This window comes from Bombus vancouverensis, chromosome 6 (assembly GCF_051014615.1).
Source record: "Bombus vancouverensis nearcticus chromosome 6, iyBomVanc1_principal, whole genome shotgun sequence".
NCBI lineage: Eukaryota > Metazoa > Arthropoda > Insecta > Hymenoptera > Apidae > Bombus > Bombus vancouverensis.
This window is the reverse complement of record NC_134916.1, coordinates 9,421,159-9,441,423: the sequence shown is the minus strand read 5'-3', so window position 1 is coordinate 9,441,423 and position 20,265 is coordinate 9,421,159. Positions and strand designations below refer to the sequence as shown.

Genomic DNA, 20,265 nt, shown 5'->3' with positions numbered 1-20,265 from the left:
GAAACGAAACGACGCGTGAAAGAATAGGTGACTTTTAAATAGGAGAATATGGCAATCCGAGCGAATAAGCCATCTTCCTCGGTCAAGTTTTTCGAGACAGACTTTTCTTCTCACGATGAACACGGTAATACAATAGTACAGCAAAGATGTAGACTACTTATGGGTTTATAAATGGAATATGTAATTGCACGTATAAAAATTACAACGACTCAGCCACCTTGCTAACTCGGTTGTGCGGAAAAATCGGATTTGAAGCTTTTCTAATTCGAATTAGAGGGAAACGGGACGAATATTCTTGCAACAAATCAAACAATCTTGCTCTCTATTGGAGACAACTTTTTAAAGGTGTATCGTAACTATCGGGAATATAATGAGCTTTCGTAGGGGAGAGAAGAATACCATGCTCGCGACCGGTCGATTCCTTCGATCGCGAGCGCGTTATTTACGTTGAAGAAGTTCGTTTACGGTGGAAGCAAAGTTCGCATGGAGCGAACAGCTATAATCGAGTCTGGTCGCATCGATCCACGTCTATTGACCTCGCCGCAAATTATTATTTAGAATGAACTGTACCCGTCGACCACGAACACTAATCGCACGCGGTGTACTTGCCAAAATTATTTCGCGAATATACGACCGATTCGAATTATCTCGTTAGCTTATCTTCGAATGAAACGCGGTTCACGCGCGAATTTTTCTCCTCTTCGCTAGCTTCGCTAGATTCGCTAAACTGTTGAACGGTTCGTAACAAATGTAAGCCGTATTTCTCCTTTTCTATCACGTTGACTGCCACGACACCCGTATTCGGGTGACAGCAAAGTTTTCGGTAGGGCCGCGTCACCCGTATCCGTGTTACGCTTATTTGACTACTTGCGAAGGTATTTGAAAAGGTATTCTACAGGAAATAATAAAACTATCGAATCGTTATAAAAGTAATACGAAAATGGTTCATTAAGAAAATCATTTACTCGCATTACTAAAATATCGATGGCAGTATCCAGCAAGAGAACGCTTGGTACTGTGGCACGCGTGGCCTGACGGAGATTTCAGTGAAAACACGCGTGGCAGTCAACGTGCTACAGAAGCAAGAAAAGATACTCTGGCGTCTTTACCATCTATTTCATACATTTCAATTCTTTTAAACGGAATATTAAGAAATTGCCGTGATTGTATCTTCGTTACTATTATTGACAACATTTTAGAACGAATGAAATTATCCATATTCGCAAATTGTTTAACTGTAACATCTTCGGCAACGAATCGAATGTAAAATTACGGAATCATAAAGGAGAAGTTGAACTCTACAATTTTTAATTGGCAGGTTATCGCGCAAGAAGGTCCCGATATTAAATATATCGCGGAAGAACTGTAATTATGAAATTGTAGATCTCGTAGTAATAGTGGCAAGAAATGAAAAAAAGAAGGAAACAAAACGTCTAAGAAAACGAGAAAAAGATATTGAAAATCTCGTATGCGTTCTTACTCTTCGGGTGTGAGAATCATCTCGGATTTTCTCTTGCGGCCGCGTTTCTTCGGCTGTTGCGCCGCCAACTGGGGATTCACGCTGCCGTTCATTACGCCGAGGTTCATCTGAAGATGTTGCGGTCCGGATAGCGATCCAGGCGGCGTCGACGTAGGTGTAGAGAGGACCCCTTGGCCTCCAGCTGGACACGTCATGTTTTCCGGATTGCCAACTGGACTGCTCGCCGTTCTGATGCCGCCCATCGACATTTCCTCGTCGACGAACGAGTACGGATCCACCGGAGTCTCGCACTTGATCGCCACCTACGAATCACATTCTCCTTTAGCAAAACTAATTTTTCTGTTTTTTCCTTCTTTTTTTCCTTGCTCCCCCTGTTCCTTTAGAAAAAATCAACAGACCATAACTAATCACGGCGATTCCGTGCGATCAACATCCGACTAACTTGTTACAACTTTTTGCCATCGTGACAACAGCGATGGCGAATTTGCAGTGGGTTTTTTATGCGTCGTTGGGAAAATAACGTTTGAACGACAGGCAGAGAGCGAACGCACACGGTATCGTGATCACGTACGATCGTAAAATATACACGTACTAGTCGCGCAATAGTGTTTCAAAATTGTCAAACAGATTATCGTTCGTAATTACTCGCTACACGTCAATTCGCGTCCACACGTCTTCATTCGTGTTCTCATCATTTTCTCGATGCCCGTGAATCTTCGCGTTTCAACGTATTTTCGTAGTAGCTTCGCGCGATCTTAACCGCTTTAACGGCCGTGCCGATGTTGTGAGACACAGGCGCAGCTAATTAACCGTCTTCGACGTATTCTTCTGCCACTGTGCAGTCGCGTTTTCGTATTCGTTCAAATTGTATTGAAAAAAACGTTTCTCCACTTTCTACCATGCGTGTACTGCATGTCATTAGCAACGTAAGATTCAGAACTACAAAAAGATATATATCATTACATGGCTAAGAAGCAATTCCACTAAAAAGGGAAATCTCGAATCTAAAAAAGAAACAAAAGGAGAAAAGGAATACTGACCGCTTAAATCGAAGAAAATTAGGGTTAACGAATCGGTTCTTACGAAAAGGCAGCAACCGGACGAGAGCAGGCAGCAATCGATCATCGATGTAAATTTCACGAGGAGATAACTAGCCGACGCGACAGTGACACGATTATCTATAGCTATTGGTTGCAATCTTCGAACGAACAGTGCTGAGTGCAGAGCACAAAAGCAAGGGATATTTTTTATCAGTGTCCGCTTGGTCGCCGCGACCGATTATCTTTCGACTTCTTAGCCTCGATCTTAGGTTATCTTGGTGCGACATGAGAGCACTCGGTGTGTACGATTTGCGTTTAAAAATTAAGCGAGAAGGCTAACGCCGAGTTCATATCGTTGTTGACGAGCAGTTGGCGACTATCGCGACGCATCGCTTGCCATCGTTCGCCAATGGTTCGCCATACCAGTTTGTCATCTGATTACCGTTTCCTCGCGTGCTATTTATTCTGGTCGAATTTCTAATAGCACGCTGCGCTTTGTTTCGTGTACGTTCAGCTTGAATGTCCTCGGGACAGGCTTAAAATTCTATCTGAAAATCTATCAAGTATGCACTGAAACCCAGTGAAACTGTAAGAACCATAAATTCGTTATCTAATAAACATCGCGAAACTTCCAAATCTAAGATATTTACAAACATATTGGTGAAATATGGTAGTATCGAACACTGTTCGCTGATATCTTGTACATTTTCGCGAGCAGATGAACTGATCGGCGTACGGTACATAACAGAAACGCTATTCGCGAGTTCCAGTGTACGCACGTTTTACTGCGTTTATTTGCCAATAGTTGCGATCAGTGTGAACTAGACATAAGAAACCAACAGCCTTTTACATCCGATCGAGCACGTTTATCATTTTTCATTAATTGCTCGCGCGAAAGAGGGTCGTTTAACGCGAGAATTCAAGTCGAGCAGCGCAATTCGGATAAAACACTGGCCTATCGTTAGGTCGAATGAAACGAATTGGATCGCAAACTTGTGTCAATAATTCAAAGACGCAGTTCACCGTACAAGGCTTTTTATCCACGAAACTTTTCCCCGATATGTAAATTCTCTCACCTTTACCTCGCCTTGGATATGTACGTGTGCCAAATGTTTAGTTGGATCGACCTTGTGCCGAAAAAATAGGTTGCGAAGAATGCGATGGACCAGACCCATTCGCATAACTCACATTGTTACGTGTCAACGACAAACCTCGTTGCATAAGCCAGCCGTAAAACTAACGTGGAAACGCGAATCGACCATTTGGCGTATCATCGCGGAAACTCGATCTGCCGATCGCCGCTGCGCTCTCGTCTTAATTTATTGCTCGTAATTTTCATCGAACGGCCACTAGATCCGATCGATACGATCGTTCGCAACGAGCGTCTCTGTCGGTCGTTGATTCACTTTCTAAACAGACCTAAGAACTTTTCCTTGCGCAATCGTCCACTTCCGGAAACTCGCGCGTGTCGATCAACAGCGCATCGTTTAATATTATCGTTTCGCGCGATTCATGCCACGTCACCTTTGCTCTTTACGCTCTCGTCCGTTGTTCGTTTTTCTTTGTCCGCCTTTCGTCTAATTTCGATTGCACGATATCGCGCTTACACGAAAAATCGACTCGGCGAGGCTTTCCAGCGAGAAATGCGAGAAACTACTTGCAAAGCTTAGAAGAACATTGTTTATATCGCACGGAATTATACGTTCGCGTAGCACCGCGATCGATTAAGCGAGATATCCTCTCGAGTATACTCGATGGTGGTTCGTTGGGTAGCTAAAAATACTCTTCCGTCCGATAAATATAATTTTCACGTTTCACGCGATTAGTAGGAATGAAATTTTCGATGGAAACTTGGTGGTCGAATGGAAACAAGCGAATGTTGGCTACAGATTTGTTAGGAAGCTTGGCAGAAGAGAAAGGAAGATAGAAAGGGAGGAGGTGTGGAAACTGGATTCGAACGAGGTTTCGCGGGTGTACCTTCCTCTGGAGAGAAATAGGAAAAAAACTCACCTGTCCGAGGGTGGAAGCGGTCGAGCCAGGTTGCTGGGGTTGATGCGCTGTCGCCGATATCGGCGTGAGGGGTGTGTGCGGCGTGTGTGGTGTGTGCGGTGTGTGCGGTGTCAGTGGCGTGTGGTACTGCTGACTGCTGTCACCACCGGTGCTCCTCATCTCGAGGTCCGGACTTGTCTCGTAACCGTCATCCCTCGCTTCCTGCTTTACCATCACCCCTGCACAGAAAAAGACATCGCACCCACCGACGTCGGTTCAATCTCTTCTCGCCTTGATCGTTAGCAACTTAGCAATTTCGAATCTACTTTTCGATCCTCCTCGATCTTCGCACTCGAATCTTTCGCGGTTTCTCGTAGCTTCGCTTTTCCGTCTTTTTTCGTTTATCTTGCCGATAGGAAAGAAAATATCGTGTTCGAGAAAGAACACGGAAGATCGAGAATCATGGCGAATAGAAGAGGCTCGGGCTCCTTTTTCGAACGAGTTTGATTCTCTCGCAGCGCCTTTTTCCCCCGTCCTTCTCGCTCCCACGTTTTCCCGCTACTTTCGAATATTTTTAATATCGATCTGGACGGAAAAACGTGGCGTTATTTTTCCACCAGCTTATCGCTGCAGGTATATTTTTACGTCGCGACTCAACTTTCCGCAAATGCGGAACCGTATCTCGCCGGTTCGAATAAAATGCCGTTGCACGCCGTTCCAAACTCCAGCCTCGAAATCCGCATCCTTCCTCGCACGAATCTTCGCGATCTCGCCGCCTGTACGTTTCACGGTCGCGTCTCGTTAACCTTCGTTCAGATTTTTTAATACCAACGATACGACAGTAAGTTCGATCACTCTATTAATTCGAGGATTTCGAAACGGAGAACGCGGCCGAAAGTTGCTCAACGACGCGTGCAAACGTTCAACGGACCCGGGAAAAAATGTTCATCATCGGCGATACCTTCGCTAGTCGACAATTTCCATCAAATTTCGATTCTTCTCAAACAGTTTTTTACGCGTTCTTCAACCTCCACCATGTGTTTACACTGTCGATATCGTCGAATCGCTTACTCAAAATTTCGCTCGGTTTTTACGATGCTGCTGTCGCGAAAATTCAGAGCAACGGTTAAAAAAAGATTGCTCCGCGATTAGGTTTTCTCAAGCTTTAACTTTCACGCGCTTGCAGAGTATCTGGAATAATCTCGAATAAGTTTTCTAAACGCCACGACAAACAAGAACGAGAACTATGAGCCGTACGAGAGGTTATCGGCGAACGAGATAGAACTCACCGAACAAACGTGTTTTATTAATGAATTTTTCATTGTTTTTCTTTTCTTGTTCGTGCGTAACGCGCGACTAAGAACAGCGTTCGCTGGAACGTGTCGTTATCCGACGGAAATTCGTAATGAGGACGCGACGTTCTCGAACAATTCGATCGAGTAAGGTGGAAAATTAAAGGAAAAAACGCGAATATCGAAGGAAATGTTACGAGCTGATATTTATCGGCTGATTTGACGATTTTACGCTTATCTTTCGAAAAAATCTTTTTCCGCCGAAATTCCCCGTTGAAAATACGAGCAACGGTATATGTTGAATTTGAAAATGAACGTACGCGATTAAGCGGGCGTTTTTGTGGCATGCCAAACGCATGAATCACCTACGTTTCGGCTTGTGTGCGTAGTCATATTTGCAAGATACAATATACAAAATTAAAACGATATTTGATTCGTTATACCTTTGTCCGCGTAATCGTGCAATATTGAATTGTCACGAGGGGGGTAATTTTTTCAACGTAGCTTGAAACTTTCCTCTGAAATATCGGAGTCGTTGCTTTTATACATCGCCGACGTTTGATAGTTGGAAATTGTTCGCACACTATAGAGGTTGCGAGCGTATCCGATGCGCCGCGCCGGGCCAATCTTTAAAAGAGAACTCCGCCAATAAATTTAATACAACGCTAATTTAATATGTAGAACGTTTTCCCGAATTTTTCGCTGCACTGATTAATCAGCGACGTTCTTCCTTTATTGCGAAATACCGTTCCAATCTCCAAAATGTACAATTTGCCTGTGAACTTTCGGAACGCGCGCGTATTCTCTTCTTGTTCGACTATTGTAACACGCGTACCAATTCGATTTCAATTTCTCGCTTTGTTGTTGGAATTTTTCTTACCTTGAGAACCAGCGCAATTCATCGGGGTGCCGTTCGGTCCACCATTTTGCACAGGCGACGGATACGATCTGCAAAATCGACCAACGAAACTATATTACGTTACATTCAATTATATTAACAAACGAAACTGTATCGATAATAATTGTATTAAAACGTTTTTATCGTCCGTTTTATACTAAAATAGCCACGCAATTCGTGATAGCAATTGTACTTTAAAATTAGGCGGTCTTCGCTCAAAGTCTATAAATCGTTAAACTATTTTCCCTTTTTCTTTCCTTTACAGAAATGAAGTTGGAGGAAATGCCTTTGTGTACCGACCAGCAACAGGTAATTTTAACCTATTTTGAAACACTTTTCGTTTTATTCGTCCAAGGATACTGGAGCGCGCGCTTAGCATTATTTATGCATCGTTTTAGCCAAAAATCGGCATCCAATTCTTCCAGCGATATTCATTCGCGATTTTTCCTTCCGGGTGACCAAAGATTTTCACGCACAGTGGCTCGTCATAGAAAACTGGCGTGCGTGTAACGCGTGTATCGCACGAAACATCTTGAAATTTCATTAGAACTTTAACGAGGCACGACTGTCGCGCTTATGCAGAATTATTACGCGCCAGTTACAAAATATTTACCGCTTAACCATCTTAAACGTATTAATCTAACGAATATTTAGTTACTACAGTTGGGTGTCGTTACAATGCTAATAAAATTTCGAAACTTTCGTACAGCGTAATATGTGTTCGTAAAAGATGCCGACGAGTGTTCGAGCGTTTCCTCGAGCCACGTTAAATCGAAGAAACTTTCTGTTTCTCCCAAGGGTCCGAGCGCGTTTCCTAAAAGGCAATTAAATACCGGTAATGTTAATATCTACGGGGGCAGAAAAAGCACGCGGAGAAGAAAAGTAACAGAGGTGAGAATTAGCGGAAAATCGTAATCGGTGCAGCGTCGTTACACCGCATAAGCCCGCGTGCACCACATTTAATTGATTATGCTCCGTATAATCAACCGCCAGTTACGATTGTTCTCTCTGTTATCTACCCCTTTCGTTTCCTCCCCTATCATCCTCGCTACCTTCCCTCCCCTCCCTCTTTCTCTTTCTCTTTCTCTCTCTCTTTCTCTTTCTCTCTGCTTTTCTCGATCTCCATCCATCTAGCTAGCTTTCGACTAATTACGAGGTCCTATTAGCATCATGCTACGCCAAAGGTGCACGCCATACATCGAAATCGTTTTGCGCGAATTACAAACGTGCGACGTCGTCTCTCGGCCCTCGTTGATAAACGCGCACTTTACGAACGTGAGTGGAAATCGTCGCGTATCCCGGAGCCGCAATTGCGGAAGATTCGAATCGCGAGAGTCGCGCGGAGATTACGTGTTCCGAACGGCTGTACAAACTTCTCGGCAAGTGAAACCATTACGATCAGCTGTGTCGTTGGATCGATTAAGTAGTTTCACGTCCGCAGAATTTCGCCATTCTCGCTCTCGTTCTTCCACTCTTTCGGTCTTTGTTCAGCCACGTGGCGATGGAACACGCGCCGATCAGCTTTACGCCAATATTTATAGCCATCAGACTGCGTGGATTTCAGACTTTGTAAGGCAAACAGATTTCTGGCCGATGACGAATCGAAGGCTCGTTAAACGGGTCGTTCCTCGATCGATAAATTCCACGGTTGTGTAGAATCGAAAATTCACGTAGACGCCGTTAATCGTAGTCGAGTCGTGTTTATTTGGTATTTGGTATTCGATAGGACGCGTTGAGGAAGAAAAGATTCGTACGTAGGGCGGTACTCGTAGAGCGAAGGTGGCAAAAATATAAACAGAAATACGAGCACGAGCGTGCAACTGGAATTTGAAGTCATCGATTCGTTTTACCGCGTGGAAGGGAATCTGAAAAGCGGAGAAAGTCAGCGGACGTCAACGAGCATTCGAGTAGATACGAATGTACATGTAGAGAGGAGAAGGCCTTCCATTTAGCGGATACGCGGTTCCGTGCGTTCGCGATACACCGCACCATGCCGTGCGTAATGGGCACTCGGCCCGTGTTACAAATATTACGTTCGAGACTAAATACAAACAATCCGGTTTGTACGGTTTGTACGGCGCAACATAATGCGGACAGGTTCGTTGTTTCCGTTAAAATCGAAAATTATAGACCCCCCCCCCCCGATACGTTTGTCGAAGCTGCTGACAAAGGGGGCAAAATACGAAGTCAATATTTGCGAGTACGTTGTCCGGCCTGAGCTTTCTAATATTTGCGAGATTCGCTACGAACGCTTCGATTTCTTCTGCAACAGCAGCTTCAAAATTATAGCGTAAACGAAGGTTTGCAGAATTTGAATTTACCTTCACTACTATCAGGTCGTCGAAAAAGTTTCTTACGTTTTATAAAGAAATAATGGATGCACATTATATTATTTTATCGAATTACGTATGGTCGATTTTGTTCTATCAAAATGAAGATCACAACGTTGGACAGGTTAGGTTTCACGTTTGTGTAAAGATGCATCGTTGTAAAAGACGTTTCTGTAAAAGAAAGACACTTTTCGAACAACTTAATATATATTGGTAGGTTCGTACGTTATATCTTGGTGGACTCGTGGTAACGATATTTAAATTAGTGTAAAGTATGCAAATTCGTGATAGATTAATAATTAGAAGCATTATAACTCGCGACCTTATCGATAGAATACACTTGAGTTATCTGCTTAAAAGACACAGACGCTAATGTGTTTTACTATCCGTATTTTACTTTGATATACGTACGTGTATTATTTAAGTACGTAGGTAGGTAAAACAGAACGTAATATGCGGTTAGAGACATCGATATCCGTAATAATTCGAACTTAAATGCCATAATCATCGGTACGTTTCCGCCTCGACGTAAATACTAGTTGAATGAAAACTTGAAAATTCTCTCTCAAGTTCGATTTGTAGTACGGCCGACTATTACGTAGGGTCGAGTCTGTTAATAACGAACGAACGATACGAAGTAGCGCAGGTAAAACAGTTTGTCAGAATTTTCGCCGACGATAAATCAGCTCTCGTCGATAAGCGTCGATACGACTGCGACGCGAGAGGAACCTTCTGGAATCGTTGTCCGGAAACTCGATCGAACGTCGATCCATCCGCGTAACCCTCTTGCTGTCGCGTCACGTGGTAGGGACGTAAAACGCGTCGCGGTATCGCTGGAACGTGGAGGCGAAGCGGTACTTTTCTGTCGATACGGTTGCAAGGAGAGAAACGTTTGCACGACTGTCGAAGACAGAACGATGCCGCGAAAGAAAAACTCGTCAGGACGAAAGAGTTACGTAAAGTATCTCGAGCGGGTATGGATCTTGGAGTGGGTAGAGTTTACGATCGAACGAAAACGCTCGAAAAGCCGGAACTAAGTTTATTTTTTGCCACAACGCCGCGTAATCGCCCGTCACGCTCGCTTTTGTAATCGTCGCGAAAGAAACGCACGACCGTCACGTTCGAAGAAACACACTTATTTTATCGAGTGTCGTTATTCGAGATTCGACAAAGTTACTTTTAGACGTCGTACGTCAAGCTACTTATAGTAGGTGCAAGCGATATAATCGGTGTATTCACGCTCGAAATACTCGCAACATAATTTTACTTAAAGGATACGGAGAAATTGGAACATTTCTACGTACCGTGCGATTCGCTGTGTACGTACGCTTTGGCGAACCAACGAACGTTCCACCGATTCTCCCTGTTTATGGGTTTTTGTTCGCGTAGCAGCGCAGGTTGATCTGATCGGTCGGTAACGTTAAATAAAATCTCGTCGAGCAAGCGGACTTTGTACAAGCGAATTTCTCGTCTTTCGCTGCACGCGTTCCTCTCCGTGTCGTTAGGACGTTTCAACGAAACAGGACAACAGTAGTGGAAAGTTTCGTGTTTACAAATAAAATCATATAATATTACGTGGCAATGAGCGAACGTAGCTCCGTGGTTCTCTCTCCTCTGTGCAACCTGACATGCCATTTCCTCAGCGACAAACAGACCTCGTAACGATCGAAACAAACGAAAGGATATCGTTTTGCTTTCTTTTCTCGCGAACACCCACGCCGCGTGTTTTTGGCTAGTTACGACAAACCTCGTATATATCGAAAACGATCACCGTTTCATCGATATTCCGTAGTCAGCGTTGACAAAGTTGGCAAGGTTAACTCGAATCGGCGAGCAAACGTCGATAAGAAAGATCGTGTATCGCGTTACTCTCGTGTATATCCTTAGAAATTCATTTTCACGCAGAGACGATAGTTTGGTGTGCGTGTGTCAGCGAGAGAAAGAGAGACAGAGATAGATAGATAGAGAGAGAGAGAGAGAGAGATAGAGAGAGAGATGGAGGGGAAGAAAAGCTTTGAAAGGAAAGGGAAAAAGAAAGCCGCGATAAAAGTGGCTTCGTAGGGCTGTAGCTAGGTAGCTAGGTAGGTAGGTAGGTAGGTAGGTAGGTAGGTGGGTAGGTAGGTAGGTAGGTAGGTAGGTAGGTACGAAGACCATGGGATGCACTCGTACTCGTTCGTAGTGTTATCGACGCGACGCGTCGAGTATTCACGGTGCAACGCGCACTGGCAAACGATCGTTCGGATGCATTTGAGGAGAACCGTGGCAGCAAGCTCGTCTCTTTCCAATTTTTTTTCCTCCGCCACGCAGCGCCGTTACCTCGGCGCGAAGAAAAAGCTTGGAATTACTTTGCGCCGTTTCTCCGAGCGTGCAAAGTTGCAGCTGCGTTCTGCGTTCCGGTTGGCCGTTCGTTAATAGCGCGCGGCCATCGTTATCTTCGCACTTTCGCGTCGTCCACCGCTGGCTGGCATCATCGGCCTTAAACTCTCGTCTCTCCGTCGTCCAGACAATACGGAGAGACGAAGACGCGCGTGTAGGCGTTGCAAAGGTGACTCTCGGCTCTCGGAGGAGAAAAGAATGTCGGGTTGCGCGCATCGCAGTCGTCGTCGCCTGTATTTACATCTACCGTCTACGTAACGCGGCGAAAGAATGGCGCCGACGGAAAACGTAGTACAGTCACGGGCAATGCGGCGTGTTTCTCGTGTTGTTGCTCGTGCCGTAGCTTCGTACCGAGCGATCACGGACCGAGGCGGTGACGGCATTCGCGAATCGAGATCGGCGAACGCGAAAACGCGCGCGGACCACTCCGTGCTTCGATATGCACGGCTTGCTCGTGAAGCTTGACTAGAAAAATGGTAAACGAAGACGAAAGAGGGGAAGGAAGGGAAGAAGAAAGAAAGAGAGGGAAAGAAGACGGACACGGTTCGTGGAGGAATTTGGTCGTTGAAGCGCGTTCAAGAAACGAACGAGCGGGGTCGGTACATCGGTGAAAACTACGTTTCGTAGTCGGCCTTTTTTTTTCCCCCGTGCAACGTTGCTCGTTTTTGCACGCTAATTCGAAAATACTCGGAATAATTTTCAGCCAGAGCTATACCTACCGGTGGTCTATGTACTTTTTATGTGGCGCTCGGACCTATGTATCGCGGGCCCCGATGTACATGCATATAGGTGCGCGTATATGCCACTAAGGTAAATATACAAGGTATATAAGGGTAGCGTGTAGGAGATGGTTGGTACATAGAAGTACTTGCTGGAAACGACTAGGGCAGTGAACGAGGGGGGGTGAGACGAGGGAGGCAGGCAAGGGAATGGAGAGATTCTATCCGTCTCTCTTCCTCCCTCTCTCCCTCCCTCCCTCCCTCCCTCTCGACCCCTCTCTCCACTTCTGCTCCTCCCTCGCCCTCTCTCAAACCCTCTCCGCCTCTCTCGCATTCGCTCTCTCTCTCTCTCTCTCTCTATCTCTCCTCTCGTCTCCGTCTCTGTTCGCTTCGCTCCCTCCTCTTTCGTAGGGAAAGCTTCGAACCGTTGGTCGAGAACGTTCTTCCGTGTTACAAGGAAACGATTGCGAACGATCGAACGAGATTCGTCCGTTCTCTCGTAGCCGATCGTTTCGTCGCTGTCCGTCGATCAACCACGGAATCGCAGTTTCCAGCACGACTTTCCGTTTGATCTTTGGAAAGAAAGCCGGGCTACCGTGTCAACGGTGTCTCGAGCGATTCATCGAATCGAAGCGGAAAACGGAGATTCTGTCGAAAGTCGGCATCGTCGGTGCTTTTACTCGACACGATTGTTTGATCGAGGTACGCGTCGTTCCCTGCCGAGGTCGCAGCTTCTTTTCCAGCTTCCGACGACGAACGTTGCGAAACAGAACTCGCTCTTACCGCTAAAAAAACAACCTTGTTCTTCGTGACGGCGATCGGCGGTGCGTATACCACCGATCCATCCTCGTCGTTTCGTCTTTTCTCCTTTGTTCTGTATCGGAAACACGTCTCCCGCGAACATCGACGAACGCGACGACGATCGGAAAACGTTCCTTGCGGTTCGAGCAAAGGAGAAGGCGCGAGCGTTCCCCGAGGAAGGTCATCCGAGCCTCTTCCTTTCGATCCATCGACGAGACGATCGAACGCGAACGCGAGAGCTTCGGTGGAAAAAATCGAGGAAGAAGGAAAAAGCAAGGGGAAGATGGAAAAAAGGAGCGGAAAAGAGGGAAAGAGGCGAGGTCTCGCGCGGGGTTCGTAGCTACCCCTAAGCCGGGCTGTGGCTGGTGCTGGTGCTGGTGCTGCTGCTCGTTGCTAGGGGAAACCTCCAGAAAACTCTACACACATACACTGCCCGTATGCCCGCTGACACGTATACGCATACCCATACAAATTTTCGCGCATACACCGCCAGAGACACCTACACTACGCACAGACACGGTCGCCAGCTCGCACATGCTCACCGTTAAAGGGGGCAACGAGAGGAGCTCACGCACGTACGCTCACGCACACCTTCATGCGTCCTGGAAAATGTCGATAACGAAAAACCACTGCTCTTTCGCTCTCTCCTCCTGCCCTTCTCTCTTTCTCGCTATCTTTCTCGTCCGCTTACTCGCTCGCCAGCTCGCTCGCTCGCTCGCTCCACGTTTCGTTCGCTCGATGGTCCGCGCGCGCACCATCGCGAGTACCCATTTCCACTGTTCTTCGAATACCCTTTCCCTCCGTTTCGTTTCCCTTTTTCGCGCGCGATCAAACCAGCTTCCGGAAAAACTGTCTCGTTGCAGCTAGAGGACGAACCGACGATCTCCTTCGATGCGCCGAGCCACGCTCGTTGTCGCGGTTCTCCGCCTTCGTTGCGTGGACGCTCTACCGAATCCTCTGCCTCTACCCAAGATTCTCCCAGCTGCTTATTACCAGACTCGTTTCACGCCCGATTTCCTCGCAAATACGACAGCCCGGTGGGTAGCGAGTTTTTTTTCTAACCGATGTATCCGATGGAGAAGAGAACGAGCGAACGCGGCGAGAAACGCGTATCGCCGAGCTTTCCTCGCCGAGTTTCGACGAAGCAACGAATCCGATTCGATGGCATTTCGCGACTAGAAACTTCTTTCTTAACCGCGTTCGTCAACGTAGCGCGTAGGGTTGGAAAGAAGGCAAGAAGGTGGTACGCGAGTGCCAATCGATCGTAATAGATATTACGTTATGGTTAGAACGGATGCTGTGGAACAAGACATCTTGGAGAATGATGTAACCACTTTCGTAAAAGAATCTTTCGTAAGAACGTTCCGGCAGAAAAATAACGAAACGCTGAAAATTCGTAGCGGTTCTAATTGGATGGATGGGGACACCGACTGTGCTAGCAGCTTGGCCTCGAAACGTACGACGATGATCGTAACGCGAATCGGACGATCTCGCGCGCCATGGAGCCGCAGGATCGCGATATCTCTCGGACCGCGTCGATCGCTCCAGACCTTCGTCGAATTATCAGGCAGAACAAGGGAAACGCTGGAAGGAAAAAGAATCGCTGGCGTAACCTTACGTGGCAACGACGTAATGGCTCTCGTAAAAAAAAAACGGAGCGTCCTGCGTGCGCGATAAAAATTTACGAGGCAAACAATAATCCGAAAAACCGCAGGCTCGGCAACGTTTCCAAAGTCGAAGGAGGAGGAGGTGAGGAAGAAAGAGGAGGAGGAGGAGGAGAAGGAGGAGAACCCGTGGTGGCGCCATCGTCTTCCGACAGTCTGCCTCCGGCGTACCAACGATTTTTACATCCACGCATGAATATTTATTTTGCGTAGGAGCGTCAACGTTTCGGCCATATCGAACTCTCTGGTTCGTCATCGCCAACCAAACGAGAAAACGGCGGATGGGTGATAAAAGTAACGCGCGAATCTCGCGCGGACGTGTCGAGAACAACCGGAACGAGTGCCCCTGGTATCGCAGATTCGTTTCGCGGAAACGTCGTTACTTTGATCGAAAGCCGGACCGAAATTCGAATTCCCAACTCGAAATCGTTGATTGGATGCGATTGAAAAAGTTAGCCGAGTCATATCTTTCGTAGTTGGTGACTGGAAAGCGCGAATGAAACGCGCGATAGAACGCAACAGCCGAGATGGAGAAGGTTAAGGAAAGAGGCAGAGAGAGAGAGACAGAGAGAGAGACAGAGAGAGACAGAGAGAGAGAGAGAGAGAGAGAAGAGAGGCGAAAAAGAGAAAACGAGAATAGAAGGAAAAAAAGGAAAGGAGCGCGGATCGGCGGACAGGCATCGATTCTGGTCGAAGGTCGAACGACCTTCGGCAAAACGAAGAAGGGAGATTCCCCTGAGTGGAATCGACGTATCGCCTTAGGTCGCGTCGTAGTTCCAAGTTTCCAGTTATAAATTACAGGGTAGACGACCGAGTTCCACCGTTTCTTCTTCGGTCTGACGTCGACGGCGAACGTTCTCTCTTTTCTGCCGAGCCTGCTCCTTCGACGTCCGATCCTTTTTCTCTCGCGTCCTGTTTTGCTCCTCTGCGCCTCGATTCCCCCTTTTTTCTTCTCTTTGGTCGTCTAACTGCCCTAACTGGCTCGCAGAAGCGGTAGACCGCGTATCGAAACGTGCGTTCGAACCACGTGTGGTCCCCATTCATAAAATCCTCGAGCCGTAGCACGTGCATCGAAACCCCCTAAAGGACACCGGCGCACTTTTAAAACACTTCCCCGGGCTCCCCTCGCGATACGACCTTCCCTCTTCTTCTTCTTCTTCTTCTTCTTCCTCTTCCTCCCCTTCCTCTTAGCATATTCGAGTACGCGGAATAAATAAGCACCGACGATCGATCGAACGATACGCGGCGCTACCCTTGCGAAACAAATTGGCCGCGACACGGTGATTCGCGATCGGAATCGATCAACGATCGACCACGATCAACCGTGATCTTACGGCCAACGAAAGAAACAGAAAGTGCAATAAAGAGACAGCTGCTCGACTTTCCAGTAAAAGAGAGGGGAATAAATTATCTGCTTCGACACGCTGTGTACATGAAAATCACGGCAGAGAAATATGTCACTTTACGAGATTGAACGGAAGAATTTTGACGTGACGCGATTAAAAAGGAAAACGGCCGAAGTAGGCGTGAATCTTTTCGAAATAGCTGATACGTGGACGAAGCTTTAGGGAAAGCCAAGGAGAGCGTGTTCACCGTGACGAGCGATGTTTCAACAATTTTCAAGAGTACGAAAAAAGTTTGTCTCTGAAACCGAATGAAAAGACAATTTTGGTATCACACTGTAGCGATCGAAAACCTACCGAATCTGGAAACTGCGCTTGTCTGTAAAAAAATTGAAAACGTGGTTCGTTCCAATCTTATCCCGTAGCTTTCGTATTATACAGCGAGTCGCGCTTTCTCCGTCGATTCGTGGCCGTATAACAAAGATTTTGCGGAAAAACGAAAAGTACAGGAATGATTTTTTTTCTACCACGTACTGTATACGATAAACCGCCCTTTTCCTGGCCATGTCGCGTCAACTAGTCCCTCTCTCTCTCTCTGTCATCCAGCGAATCGATTTTCGCTTCGGCCTCGTCTAGTCGCGCCTAGTAGCTAATCCATCGGTCTATCGCGATCGTCGTCGGGCCGAGTCAAGTCGGAGTCGAGTCGAGAATAATCCGCGTCGTTTGGCTCTTCGGCTCGCCTTCGGACGTGCTCTTCTCTCTTTTCCTCTCGAAACGAGACAAAGAACTCGAACGAGTCCTCTTGTTCCTCCCTTCCTTCTATACTCTCGTTGCCTCCTCTCAGCCGTTCGAGGAGCAACAACTCTTGCGGTCGAGGCGCGATAATCTTGCCTCGAATCTGTATAGTCGCGATCGATCGAGAGGATTCTCCGTTGCCGCCCCTCGAGAAGCGTGCTCGATTTTCATGTAATTCAAATGAAGCGTGAGCCGTCCTCACCGAGACTGGCTAAGCCATCCTACCGAAACCGAGACCCAAGTCTCGCCGATCAAACGCATCGTGTATTGTTCTCGCTATCAGGTCCGTTTCGCTTCGCCTTACGCGTCGAACCGCGTGCAGAGAAAATCGCGTCGTCCATCCGCGACGTACGTTATTTCGAAACTTTGATCAACACCGACCTATCGATTTTCAATCGCGCGAGAGGCGCTTCCGAGTTTTCCAGTCCAAGGTCTGGGTTATTCGCTCCAATTTCCGCGTGCAAACTGTTCGACGCGATATCGGCTCTCGCGATTCCATGCCCCGTCCAGACCATTCGTTCTCGTTCTATGCAGAAACTGCGAAACGAATTCGCCCTTCGCTCTCGTCCGAGCGTATAGCTCTCGCGTGTCTCTATCTCGATCGTTCGTAAAACGTCGTTGCGCTGTTACAGATCGGATCGTGTTACCCTCGCAGCGGTTTCCGTGCGTTACGATTTCGACGGAGCAGGCACGAGAAGAGGCGGTGGTTCGCGTCGCTGGGTCATTCGGTCGCGATAAACAGCCGCGCGGTTTAAAAGGTTTTCGCGTGATGTACGCTCGCGGAGGCTATCTTGGTCTGGGAACGAGAGAAGAAAAAACGAACGAACGAATGGACGCGACGGGTTTGCGCGCGGATTCTCTCGACGTTTTTTCCTTGCCTTTCGTTTTTTCTCGCGTTCCATCTGCCTCCCTCTTCGGCCGCTGGAAAATACGCGGAGAATACGCCAAGTGAGTCAATATATCGGATACACACACAGCTGGTATTCCCTGGCCTAGGTCGGCCCAATCAAATTTTATGATTTGTATCCATCTCGTTCCTCGCGATCCTGACCTACCGCCACCCGTTTCACCGATAGTACTCTTTTCGTTGCTTTTTTCGAACCCTCTGTACCTCCATCGGATTCCCCCTGCCTCGACCTCCGCGAAAAAAAGGGAGAGTGACTTCGAAAGTCAATAAATCGAATTTCTATTCGACGCTTTAAACTTTTTCCCTCCAGCCGGCTCGTTTTATCTCCACCCGCCGCACCAACCTCCCTCCCACTCTCCGTTTCGCTTTCCTCGCACGTTCGCCCCTCTCGCGTCTAACGCCAATGAAATACGAACGACCAACAAGATCGCGAATATTTTCTTCCTTTTTTCTCCGCTTTTTCTTCTTCTTTCTCGCGCTTTCGTTACGTCGATCCTCGCGATCGTCGGGTACAGAGTCCAGCCGGAGCGAAGCGCGGGACGGTCGTTTAAAAAAATAGCTCAATCGCGATCGAGCGAGCCGTCTCGTTTGAAAAATATCGTTCTAGCGCGTGTCTCCGGTTTGCGAAAACTCGAACAGCCAGATCGCTACACTGTATCGGTAAAATATCGCGAAACAATTTCGAAATACACGCGTACGTTGTATAACGTACAGCGATCTTGAACGTGTAATTTACGTTTGTATTCTCGTTAAATATCGCGGTTTATCGATACAACGAACGATCCACTGTTCAAGCAGTTAGCGATGTTCGCAAAGCTCGCAATAAATATGTTGTAACGTCTGTACATACCTGTACACCGTCACACTCGTTTCAAATTTCACCGATATAATCGCGATCGTTGCGTCTCGCTACGGTGCTAATGAAATTTCAAAACGTTTCGTATCGCGCGCGTAACCTACGTATTCGTCGACGGTTTCCTCGAATGTTCGAATATTTCCGTGAACCATCGTACGTACGTTAGGCTAACGATACCTTTTCCAAATTACCGAACGTCTGTAAGCGTGTGACGAAACGACCACCGTGCCAGTTACGAGTTAACGAATTAACCGGTTTTCGTTAACCGTGGCGTCGAACAGGCTCGCGATTTTCAAATTTATTCTCCGCTTCTTTAAATTAACGGAGAATCGTCCGGTCGGTGGGAGTTTCGTCGCCGACGATGCCAACGACAACGGCGTCGACGGCGACGTCGGCGATGCTATTGGCGAGCTTAAACGACTGGAACGAGTCTCGGCGTTCTCGGAAAACGTTTAGCCGGCAGCCGGGTGAAATTTGCAGTCTCGATCCGACAGTTCCTCCCCCGAAAATCTTCCACGCTCCAAATGTTCTCCGGTCGGGCGGTAAGACGTTTCGCGGAGAGAAACGAGGTCGTCCGTGTGACCTGAAAACTGTCGGCCGAGCAGAGAACGAAAATCCAAAAGCAGAAGCCAGAGGTAGCGCCAACGCGGATATTTGCGTTCGCGTGCGAACGCGCGAGAGAACAGCGCCTGGCGAACGGAAGAAAGGAAACGGAAAGAGAAGGAGACGTGGCAGAATAACAGAGAAGGAAAGAGGAGAACCGGCGAAGGGAAAAGAAACGTGGAACGAGTTTGGGCGAAGACGGGCAGGGGCGGGGGAAAAAGGAGATCAAGAGAAAGAGAAACGACCCTTCCTTCGAATCCCCAAAGCGAGACGCCACGGCGACGAGACTTTGACCGAGTTTTGAAGCGACTGCTACAGCGACGCGAGGACGAGAGGGTGAGGGCGGCGCAGCTGGTGGGGCCGTTGGAGGGTGCGGGAAGCAGAAGAGAGAAACGGAGAGGGTAAGCGAGAGTAAGGAAAAGCGAGAGCGAAGAGGAGCGCGCCGCCCTCCCAGACGACCTCCTCCGTTGCCCCGTATCGCCTCGTAATTTCTCGCATAGCCGACAGTAAACCATTTACCGTGGTCGGTGCCAAAAGTTCGCCAGTCACGCTTCGCGATTCTCGCGCGCCCTCCCGTTGCCTTTCGTTCTTTCCGTCCAAGAAACAACCGACAAACCACGAGCAAGCTACGTCGTCCTCCGCTGACGGAAAAAAACCCGAGAAAATAAGGGCAACACGAAGCAAAGGAGAAGAGGGAAAATTTGTATGTCGTTGTACGGATTGATCGATCGATACCGCTCGTGTACCTGTTAGCCGTCGACGCACCTGTTATCGGGACGCCACTGTCCACCGGATACATCGTAGAAAGTAAAACGCGAGGACGATAGACGATCGCGGTAACGTGGCGAAAAACGAAGATGGGTTGGCCGAACTGAAAAGGCGAGACATGCCTCGGGCGCGTAAACAAGAGGGCCACGCGTACGTCCGATATGCTGGATGGCCAGAGAGAACATAGCTCGGATGCCTGAGGGTATCTACCGATCAAAGTTTCGCTCGGACGTGCGCACGCGACGACCGGTCGAAGATATTCATGGGCGACTTTCCCAAACTTGTCAACAACCAGCCGAAAATTCTTCGTAAAGGGGCGCGAGAGGGGTTGCGCGCGAGTCGCGTGTTTCAAACTTGCCAGTTTCTCGCCGAATTCCGGAAAGTTTCGCCTCTTGTTAGCGCTC

General features: G+C 47.7%; 2 protein-coding genes across 2 annotated transcripts in view; one reads left to right on the top strand and one right to left on the bottom strand.

Annotated features, from left to right (window-relative positions):
* Dnmt3 (DNA methyltransferase 3) overlaps window positions 1-20,265 on the top strand; it is a 61,552-nt gene that overhangs the window by 15,182 nt on the left and 26,105 nt on the right. The window contains exon 2 of the mRNA XM_076619622.1: window positions 6,965-7,008. Within this exon, the coding sequence (XP_076475737.1) occupies window positions 6,967-7,008 (42 nt within the window). The 5' untranslated portion in view covers window positions 6,965-6,966. The remainder of the gene's footprint in view (window positions 1-6,964; window positions 7,009-20,265) is intronic.
* The window catches only part of Tdg (Thymine DNA glycosylase), a 53,671-nt gene that overhangs the window by 20,866 nt on the left and 12,540 nt on the right, over window positions 1-20,265 (bottom strand). Inside the window, exons 2-4 of the mRNA XM_076619624.1 lie at window positions 6,682-6,749; window positions 4,531-4,748; window positions 1,481-1,782 (exon numbers count right to left, since the gene is read on the bottom strand). Coding sequence (XP_076475739.1) covers window positions 1,481-1,782; window positions 4,531-4,748; window positions 6,682-6,749 — 588 coding nt within the window. The remainder of the gene's footprint in view (window positions 1-1,480; window positions 1,783-4,530; window positions 4,749-6,681; window positions 6,750-20,265) is intronic.